The sequence below is a fragment of the Primulina huaijiensis genome, chromosome 5, assembly GCF_012295235.1.
Source record: "Primulina huaijiensis isolate GDHJ02 chromosome 5, ASM1229523v2, whole genome shotgun sequence".
In the NCBI taxonomy this organism is placed as follows: domain Eukaryota; kingdom Viridiplantae; phylum Streptophyta; class Magnoliopsida; order Lamiales; family Gesneriaceae; genus Primulina; species Primulina huaijiensis.
Genome location: NC_133310.1, coordinates 573,087 through 583,272, shown reverse-complemented (window position 1 = coordinate 583,272; position 10,186 = coordinate 573,087). Strand labels below are relative to the sequence as shown.

At 34.9% G+C, this 10,186-nt stretch overlaps 2 protein-coding genes and 1 long non-coding RNA gene across 3 annotated transcripts; 2 read left to right on the top strand and 1 right to left on the bottom strand.

Moving 5' to 3' along the window:
- The first annotated feature begins 967 nt into the window (after positions 1 to 967).
- On the top strand, positions 968 to 2,165 carry LOC140976108 (uncharacterized). The gene is made up of 3 exons (XR_012175165.1): positions 968 to 1,089; positions 1,267 to 1,943; positions 2,066 to 2,165. It is a non-coding gene; the product is annotated as an uncharacterized lncRNA (long non-coding RNA).
- LOC140976107 (polygalacturonase At1g48100-like) lies at positions 1,890 to 2,957 on the bottom strand. Its single transcript, XM_073440002.1, has 3 exons — positions 2,753 to 2,957; positions 2,481 to 2,671; positions 1,890 to 2,257 (listed from the first exon to the last, which is right to left on the bottom strand). The coding sequence occupies exons 1-3, from the start codon at positions 2,892 to 2,894 to the stop codon at positions 1,901 to 1,903; spliced, it is 690 nt and encodes a 229-aa protein (XP_073296103.1). The 5' UTR covers positions 2,895 to 2,957; the 3' UTR covers positions 1,890 to 1,900.
- Positions 2,958 to 5,891: 2,934 nt separating this feature from the next.
- Positions 5,892 to 10,133, top strand: LOC140976106 (shaggy-related protein kinase epsilon-like). Its single transcript, XM_073440001.1, has 13 exons — positions 5,892 to 6,110; positions 6,361 to 6,539; positions 6,633 to 6,725; positions 7,693 to 7,752; positions 7,933 to 8,205; positions 8,578 to 8,649; positions 8,724 to 8,780; positions 8,892 to 9,032; positions 9,135 to 9,185; positions 9,293 to 9,388; positions 9,473 to 9,556; positions 9,668 to 9,770; positions 9,854 to 10,133. The coding sequence occupies exons 2-13, from the start codon at positions 6,438 to 6,440 to the stop codon at positions 9,937 to 9,939; spliced, it is 1,218 nt and encodes a 405-aa protein (XP_073296102.1). The 5' UTR covers positions 5,892 to 6,110; positions 6,361 to 6,437; the 3' UTR covers positions 9,940 to 10,133.
- Positions 10,134 to 10,186: the final 53 nt, after the last annotated feature.

The following is a 10,186-nucleotide window of genomic DNA, read 5'->3' as shown; positions in this document are numbered from 1 at the left end:
ATTCCCGGTCCCGATCCATCATCTCCGGCCATCACTTCTCTAGCCTTAGCAAAAAATCTAAAAAATCTTTTCTGATGTGGAAGATCAGACAAAGCTGCAACCACAGAGCATACTCAGAATTCTTAAGAATTTTCACAACAAGGCTCTGATACCAGTTGTTGGGGAATTACACCCCCGAAGCGATGCCGACCACGATGATAATATAGTACCCAAAAAATTGCGGAATAAAATAACCAACAAGAACACAAAGATTTACGTGGTTCACCCAATATAGGCTACATCCACGGAGCACTGCAACTTTTATAACTGGAAGAAATATTACAACAAGTGTATACACCAATACACTCAATATTTCTCACACTTCCAACCCGAGTATACCGAGAAAATAATTTCTCTAACTCACACAAGAGAATTCTCGCACTCAAGAAAAAAATACACTCTTTTTTTCTATGCACTCTCTATTTATCAAAGCTAAAAAGCTTTTGATTTTGGGATACAATAACTGAAGTAATTGAGCTCTATTTATAACTAATTTCCTCGTCCAACTTTAATAAAAATTCGATGTGGGATAACGTTTTGGTAAGACTTTATTTAATGCGTGAGCCCCACATCCTCACCGAACAAACACTTCCATTGATGATGTCTGTAGATCACTGGATGTGATGCTTTGAAATTAATAACGAGTTGTCTCGATGAGAATATGAATTTATTTATATTTTAGTACTTGGTTCAATTTGAAAATTGTCTGGCAATCATAAAAGAGTAAGAATTTGGGCCTATACAAAGTTTCCTCATAACTTACTCTGTCCAGCACGTATTGTAGAATTTATGTAATCGACTTGTGATAGTTTTCCATTATTTTAGTGGGAATTACTTCTTGACTTATTTGTCCGCAGAACCGATGGGATTGGCCTCTCAGCACCACACGTGGGAATAAATATTCGACTTACGATGTTTAATACATTTCGCGAACGTCGTGAAGGAGAGGAGATCGTTCTTGTTTATCCACAGATCACTAGATATTCAAAAAAGATCAAGCCGTATGAAGAGGGCAGTTTGTCATTCCCTAGGATTTACGCTGATGTGGAGGTATCTATCCCTAACGCACATTGGCCAAACACTATGCTCTTTGTCAAGTTTTCTCCTTGTACTTCACTTCACGAGTAAAGATCTGAGTTTATACAGTTGACACTCGCTCATTCTGTGTGATCCTTACAATCATACTATGTTGTAATAATTTCGTGTGGTAACTCTTGCTGTGATTAGTGGAAACATATTGATCGGTTGCTGTCGTCGTTCTTAATAAGCCATCAGAAGGAGTTAGGACTGGATCGCCAAGTCCTGAAAAGAGTGAGAAACATAGAAGAAAGACAAAAACTGTTGGATTTGGAAAATCTTGTTTACTCTCGACATCACTGTGCTCCCTGATTCTCTATCACATTGTTGAAGCCGATAAATCCGCTTGAAAAAAGTGAAGGGTGAAGAAGCAGAATTTGCAATTGCACTTGAATCCAAAAAGTTGTTTACTAGACAAAATCAGGTTCCCCTCACTTGTTCAGTTTATCATAAAGTTGACTCTAAGTACAAAGGGTCTGCCAATTAATTCAGAAGAGAAGAAAGGGCTATACCAACCATGTTAGATCAATGATAGATATTGCCGTGAATTTAAGTTCAGTTTCTGTAAACTAAATTTCACAGTTTGAATTTAAGTTCCAGTTCTGACTGTATCTGGTAAAAAAAAGTAGAGGAGAACAAAGACATATTAATCATGTTCATCAATACTGATTTATATTCGAATAATATTCTATATTGCTCCGTCTTCTCATTTTTTTTAATCAGATAACTTGTGTGTGTTAAAACCGATAGAGGCCTTATCAATTTCCTCGCAGACCTCTCAACTTCAAATAGACAGCAAACAATCACGTAAAGATGGCAATGTTTCGGTAAGTACTTCTCCATATGCGTTCGAACAATATGGCCCTTCACGGCTTCCCTTGTCTTTTGAAGGCTTTAGGTTCACACCTGCCACCGTTAAATTTTTGCATGGCTCGTGCTCGCTGCACAGAAGAGAAACGGATGTGCGGGTATATGTCCCTGTTATATTCTGATATGTTATGCCTGTTATCGCTACTGCTGAGGTGTCATCCTTGCAAACCTTGTGTCCTCCACAATAGTGTTGGTCTATGGAGATCGGAGTTTTAACATCTGACATCGCAATATTCGAGAATGTAACATTACGCACCGACCCTGAGCCACCCTACACTTAAAAACAAGGCAGTGAGATAGATTTCTTGATATCTACTTCGGCTCTAGTCGTTCCATTTCCAGTGGAGCGATATCAAAAGCGAGCGGGGACTTCGAAAATAAAAAGATCGAGTCGACCCGATAATGGTTTGTGGCCCTTGTTATTTGAAAGTTATCCTTTCTTTTCAAATTTAGAAACATGAAAAATGATGATATAATGGATGTTTTTTTCATACCTCCCAAGTCTTTATCCTTACTCCCGTCATCGAGTCTTGTACATTTGAATCATAAATTGTGATGTCTGAAACCAGAGCTTCTGTCTCATCACGTCCTAAACCCCCGATGCTGTATCCATGCCCAGGCCCACAATTCACCTGGTATACTTTTATATCGGAACACCCTGTCTGTATCGAAATACAATCATCTCCTACAATGATGATCAAATACAGCTCGTCAACGTAGGCATTGATAACATTATTATTCCAAGAAGGAGGAGGATGAACTGTACCACAAGCGAGAGTGGAGTTGTGAATGTCAACATGTTGGCAGCGTGAGAGGTGAATCCCATCTGTGTTGGGGCTATTTCCAGGAGAGGAGACGGTGAAATTGAACACTTTAACTTGTTGGGAGTCCTCAAAATAAATGTGCATGCGAGGACTGTTTTGTATTGTGATTCCTGTTACTGTCACGTTAAAACTATTCGAAATACTCACTGCCTGCCATGTAACAAAACATTTGTCACAATACCGTGGAATTCAATTTATATATAATAATATATTAAGAATAAGGTATGAGTTCCATGTACGATTGTGGATCCGTTAATTTCATCATAAAAAACAATGTTGGATTCGTAAAATGAGATGATAAATGATACATTAATAAATTTAAAGATGATACTTACATGAGGTGCAAACAACTGGCCATAATCTCCATTGGGATCCCACCAAACCTCGCCGTGTCCATCAAATACGCCGCCGTTTCCTCTTATAGTTAACCCTTTTTTACACTCTCGAAATAAGATCCATTGAGTCACATTTTTCTTCCAATCCAATTTCTTTAAAGAAGCGACGATTTTCCCATCCACCTAAAACACCATAAATTCAATTTATTCTCAACGTGTTACGTATATTTATATATAATAATAATATTACGTCTATATATAATATTATAATATTCTGGAGTAAGGAAAAAAAAAATTACCTGGACCACAACGTTAGGTTGACATTTATACCCATTAAAAATTACGGGTTGTAGTAGAAATGTATGCCCCGAGGGCACAACCATCACCCCTCCACTAGCTTTGCATGTTGCTGCCCATGCAGCTCGAAAAGCCTGTCAAATAATGACACTTTCAGAAATTTCATTTGAGTGAAAAATAATAACATTTATGACATAAAAAAATGTAAAAGTTACCATATACACGTGGGAGATTGCATTTTTGATTATATGTAAACTTCGATTTTAATTTTAGATATATATTTTTCCATTTTAGACAAATTTAATAATTTTTCATCTAATTTGTAAACATACATGTCACCGCCAAATAAGGGATGCAATGATATCATATCAGGACTACGTCGGAAAATAACTACAATAGCCAAAAAAATGATGATAGTTGACTAAGAATGAAATTTGACAACATAGAAGACTAAAATCACAAAGAGAAACATATATGCTTATAAAAGTAAATTTTCCACACACATATATATTCGTTCTCTGCTGTTAGTAGTGGTGGAGTCAGAAATATGGCTCTCTCTTGCTAGAATTTTAAACTCTAGAATCTTTTAATATTTTAAATTGATTTATCCGGACTAATATCATATGATTCTAAATGATACAAAATTTACATATAATTTTTTTAAAAAAAAATCGGGTCATATGGGCTTTATACATGTGGCTCCGCCACTGCTAGTGGATAATTTATCTATAATTATGAAATATATTTATTAAAAACAGTACCTCAGTGTCATACGAGGATCCATCGCCACGAGCACCATAGTCCAGTACATTAAAAATGTTTTCGTCATACCTTCGAAACGTATCGTTTCGTCTGTTCGCTGTTAAAAATTGTGTTATTTGGCTAAAACGATTGGTTTCTCCAGCATAACAAAGTGCATGGTCTACTGCAATAAAATACGAGACGACACAAAGCGAGAGCCTTAGATATATGTTGATATAATATTTCTCCATGTTATAATTTTTCTAGTCCTAGGCTATGCTATATATATATATATATATTTATTTATTTATTTAATTGGGAGAGAAGATAAAGGAAAACTATTATATAAAATCTGTGCATTGGATATTGCTAATCAGTATCGTGGTTTATTATTCATAAGTTTCTATAATTTTGTAATTTAATGTGTCGGAGACGCAGATAATTTGCAACTATATAATTCCATGGTTAATCTTTTCAACTCGATATAAAATATTCTTTTGTAAAACCAATAAAAATAAAATTAAATATTAGAGAAAAACTTGGCATTTTATGAGTGAGATTTTTTCTGAAATATTTTTATATATATACTTAAAATCGAGGAACTAATTTTTAATGAAATTTACCATAATTTATAGTCTAAATAGAAGCATCTATTAATGGCTATTTGACATAACTTATTTTGAATCAATACTATATTATAAATATTTTGACAAAAATACTTGGTCATACCGAAATTTCTTTCCCAGATTATCCGTTTCCCATAATTTGAAATTACTGATATATTTGTACTTATCTAAACTTTGAATTTTTAAATAATCATATAACTCATAACTTAACGCAAATTTTTTGTGATGTATCTTTTAATTTTGTGGTAATTTAATTTTAGTTTTTTTTAAAAATGTAGTATCACTACATACGTAAGCATCATGTTGAAAGTTGAATGTTGATAATGAAAAAAAGCATAAATAACAGGTTAATACTAAAATTTGCAAATTAGAGGCTGAAATCGCAGATATTCAAATTCATCAGATCAGAATTACAATTTTTCATATTATATGATAATGATGCAAGTAAACATTTCTTGACATACTTTTGAATTTGGGAGACTATAGTTGGGAGCTAATAAATTCTATAAGAGTATTTTTATCTATTAAAATAAAATCTTAAAAATAAATGATTGTGAACAAAACTTTTTTTCAAATTCACTTATATATTTATTTTGAGATATATATTATTTTAAAAATTATAAACTAAGCATCTTTTATAAAATAAGCTGATGCGATTAATTAATATAAAATCTCCTTCAAATAAATTAAAACATTACTCCAAAATCAATAGCAAATTTTTTTTAGCGTTACATTTATTATTTTTGACCAGATTACAATCCATCACAAATTATTCAATAATATAATCAGATTAGAAATTACGATCAATAAATATAAAATAATAACCATAAGTGAAACTGATCTATTTTCAAAAAATTAATATCTTTGGAGCACGATCGAATGGCAACACAAATGATTATTGGGCCTTTAAGTTACAAGGCTCAACTAAACGGGTCTCACAAAAGGCCCATATTCATTAGATCTCACACATCTCCCAGCCATGACCCAACACGTATCGGCCCAGCGCAACTTTCCAGACTCGGAAACTCCCAGTCAACCGGTTTTGGTAGAACCATTTGGGTTCCGCCAGAATACTTTTCTTATTACCAAACAGATGGATTTACTTGGAAAGAGAAAAAGACATTCTTCCTCGGTCAAAGCAATTTGGGAGAAAGCTCTTTCAAACTTTCAAGCTCCGCTTTACCCAGTTTCTCCTCTGAAATTTTCTAGGGTTTCGTCTGTTCTTAGCATCAGCTGTGCGTTGGAATCAACTTCCAAGGTTGGGAGTTGGCGAGATTAATGTGGCTGCTTTGTTGATGCAGGTGGGTCATTTGTTTGTATAAAAGTTTTGTAATGCTGCGGCGTTTTTTCTTCCTAGTATTTTTAGGTTTTTCTACAGGAATTTGAGCTGTGTATCGTTCTTGGATCCGCTTCGGGAGATTTTATGTTTATTTTTTTCATCATAGTTTATTATTTTTTTGGTGATTTTAGTAGATCAGCGCTGAAGTATTGATATGTGATTGTTGTTTCTGAGTTGTTTGATCTGTTCTTCTTTCCTTTTTTTTTTTTCAGGTCGTTAAAGTTTTGGAAGCTGAAGGCTATTTCTTGTTTAGCTCAAGCTAAAATTTTTCATCACCACGTTGTGGAGTATGGAGGCAGATGGTGGTGTTTGTGAAAAGCCGAAGGGTGATGCGATGCTTGTGGATAAACTTCCGGAGGAAATCAGTGACATGAAAATCAAGGATGAAAAGGTTTTTGAGGGGAACTTTAATACTAATTTTCTGTGGAAATGTTTTTATCTGATGGCATAAAACTTTGTATTTTTTTCTTGATTATGGTTGCAGGAAATGGAAGCAACGGTGGTGGATGGAAATGGGACCGAAACAGGACACATAATTGTGACAACTATCGGTGGTAAAAATGGCCAGCCCAAGCAGGTAGAATATTTTGAGCAATGGCTTCTTCCATGATTTATTAGCTTCTGCATGGACCAAAATTTCGAGATAATTAGATATACCATCATGAATTTTGAGATAATTAAATAGATAGAACATTATATCAAATTTTGTATGTGTGGTCGCAATTTTTCGTTTTGGAATATTGCCGCTGAATTTATCTTTTATTAACATGCATTCATGTAGTGTATTTGTAACACATCGAAACTGAGATGATTCTGAAAATTACACTGGTTCAACTTCTAAATTTCTTTAATTCCACTGTTCTTCAATGTGAAGTTGTTGTTGAACCTAGTTGTGGCACTGAAAAACTTTTGCTATGCTGTTCCATGCACATTGAAACTGAGATGATTCTGTAAATTACACTGGTTCAACTTCTAAATTTCTTTAATTCCACTGTTCTTCAATGTGAGATTGTTGTTGAGCCTAGTTGTGGCACTGAAAAACTATTGCTTTGCTGTTCCATGCACATTGAAACTGAGATGATTCTGAAAATTACACTGGTTCACCTTCTAAATTTCTTTACTTCCACTGTTCTTCAATGTGAAATTGTTGTTGACCCTAGTTGTGGCACTGAAAAACTATTGCTTTGCTGTTCCATGCACATTGAAACTGAGATGATTCTGAAAATTACACTGGTTCAACTTCTAAATTTCTTTAATTCCACTGTTCTTCAATGTGAAATTGTTGTTGAACCTAGTTGTGGCACTGAAAAACTATTGCTTTGCTGTTCCATGCATTGAATCTTTCGGCTTTTGTCGAACTTATCCATGAGAATTCCTTTGATTTTTTTTAAAAGAAAATTGATTGTTGAAATGATTAGTTATAATTCATCATTTTTTATATTTTTTTCTTTTGAAAATGAATCTAATTTTCCTGTCAGTCATTATTATCTTGTTTCGAGCTATCTTAGAATAAATGGTTCACTGCATCTATTTTGTTTGATTAGACTGTAAGTTACATGGCGGAGCGAGTTGTGGGGCAAGGATCATTTGGGATTGTATTTCAGGTGATTTTTATCAATTTCACGATTCATATTATATATAATATTGAATTTTCTATAATTTTTTGAGGTAGGGGAAAAAAGAAAGTAATTATACATGCTGTGTAAGACTCGATATCTCTCTTTTAAAGTTGTCATATCCGCAAAACAGAATAAAGTTTTGTAAATGTGCTTTTGTCATCGCAGGCAAAGCATTTAGAAACTGGTGAAATGGTCGCTATCAAAAAAGTTTTGCAGGATAAAAGATACAAAAATCGTGAATTGCAAACGATGCGCCTTCTGGATCACCCCAATGTTATTTCACTTAAACACTGCTTCTTTTCAACCACCGACAAGGATGATCTTTACCTCAATTTAGTTCTTGAATATGTGCCTGAGACACTGTACCGAGTTGCTAGACATTACAACAAAGCGAACCAGCGAATGCCTATGATCTATGTCAAGCTCTATACATATCAGGTCAGGAAGCTTGGATAGGCTTTGATTTTTAAAATTTGGCAAACTTCTCAAGTGGTTACTTTGTGATGGTATTTTAATTTGGTGGCGTGTGTGGACATTTTTTCACACATTTGTTATTTGATCCCAATTTTGGAATATTTTATTTAACTTATATTATTATTGTCTGATTTATGTTGCTATTGATCATGCAAATACTGCATCCAACACCTCAGATTCTTTTGAGAGGTATATGTGGATTAATGAGGTTTATTCTTCAAAGAAAAATCCACATGTTGAGCAGTTAGTAAATTGAATCTATTATGATGGATCTTCTGAATGATTTAGCTGCTGCATCGCAGGTGACTAATTCTACTCTGTTTTTTGGGTGCACAGATTTTTAGAGCTTTGTCATATATACATGGGATAGGGGTCTGCCACAGAGACATCAAACCTCAAAACCTTTTGGTATGCTCTTGTAAACAAAAATCGCGTGTCATTGTGGTGCAGCGGTGATGATCTATTAAATCTGTTTTCTGCAGGTCAATCCCCATACCCATCAGCTGAAACTTTGTGATTTCGGAAGTGCAAAAGTTTTGGTACGTTTATATAATCTCCTTCTTGATAAGCTGCGCTAACTGCCTGGTAATACTGGTCTACAGCAATAAACCGATTCCGTGCTCTAAAACTTTTTATGGCTTATATGACAGGTGAAAGGCGAGCCAAATATTTCTTATATATGTTCTCGGTACTATCGTGCTCCAGAACTGATATTTGGTGCCACTGAGTACTCTAGTGCTATTGATATCTGGTCTGTGGGTTGTGTTCTTGCTGAACTACTTCTTGGACAGGTTCTTATAAAGTCTCAGATCTTTGTTATCTATGGCACGATATACCATTTTGAAGATATTGGCTTAGGCTCCTGTATTTTGACCGAGTGTTCTATAATGCAGCCCATCTTTCCCGGTGAGAGTGGAGTTGATCAGCTTGTGGAAATTATCAAGGTAAAAGAGTGCCTGTTATCTTGGTATAAATAAAATGATATTGTATCTCTTCATCCTCCGAAGATCATAAATTGAATGGATAGCTGATTTTATTATTTTTTATGAAGGTACTTGGAACCCCTACCCGTGAGGAAATAAAATGCATGAATCCAAATTACACTGAGTTCAAATTCCCCCAAATCAAAGCTCATCCATGGCACAAGGTTAGAATCTGTCTACAGGCTAATATGTCTAGTTCTTATCGTAACTTCTGTCTATAGTTTTTATTTAGTTTTTGTTGCCTTCAGATTTTCCACAAACGGATGCCTCCTGAAGCTGTTGATCTCGTGTCAAGACTTCTTCAATACTCTCCAAACTTGAGGTGCACTGCCGTAAGTATCTCTGACTTCCCGATGCATCATTTCTTTGCTTTTTCGTACCTTTCCTTTTTGATACACGAAATGCTTTTTAGACCCTTGGATATATATTACTTGTTTTTGAAGTTGGAAGCTTGTATCCACCCTTTTTTCAACGAACTCCATGAACCCAATACGCGTCTTCCCAATGGTCGTCCATTACCTCCTCTCTTCAACTTCAAACCCCAAGGTTAATTCTTTGAAACCTTTCAACCTTTGTTTCTTAACGTTCTACCCACTTCATATTTTGACCCTAGTTCTCTTTATTGACAGAGTTGAAAGGAGCATCTCCAGAACAACTTTCCAAACTGATACCTGAGCATGCTCGGAAGCAGTATCCGTTCTTCCTCGGTGCCTGAACTTCCCTAAAGATGCTGATGTATACTTAGAGCTAATTTGTGCTTCGTGTTGTTATTCTAATCTAATCCGAAACCTTGATTATGCTGACTTGTAGTGCGTGACTGCGGCTGAATGCTGAACTCATTTTGTTTCCCTCTTGTAACGCTTGTTCTATAGGCTAAATTGATTGGCCAGTCGAATGAACGGACTTGTTTTCTTCATGCATTATATATACTTTTCACGTTATTATTATAATACTTAATCCAC

Coding starts and splice junctions, on each gene's coding strand:
- LOC140976106 (XM_073440001.1), top strand. CDS start 6,438: ATGGAGGCAGATGGTGGTGTTTGTGAAAAGCCGAAGGGTGATGCGATG. Junction 7,753..7,932: donor CATTTGGGATTGTATTTCAG/GTGATTTTTATC, acceptor TTGTCATCGCAG/GCAAAGCATTTAGAAACTGG. Junction 8,206..8,577: donor TCAAGCTCTATACATATCAG/GTCAGGAAGCTT, acceptor TTGGGTGCACAG/ATTTTTAGAGCTTTGTCATA.
- LOC140976107 (XM_073440002.1), bottom strand. CDS start 2,894: ATGCACATTTATTTTGAGGACTCCCAACAAGTTAAAGTGTTCAATTTC. Junction 2,672..2,752: donor CAACTCCACTCTCGCTTGTG/GTACAGTTCATC, acceptor TCATCATTGTAG/GAGATGATTGTATTTCGATA. Junction 2,258..2,480: donor TAAGGATAAAGACTTGGGAG/GTATGAAAAAAA, acceptor TTTTAAGTGTAG/GGTGGCTCAGGGTCGGTGCG.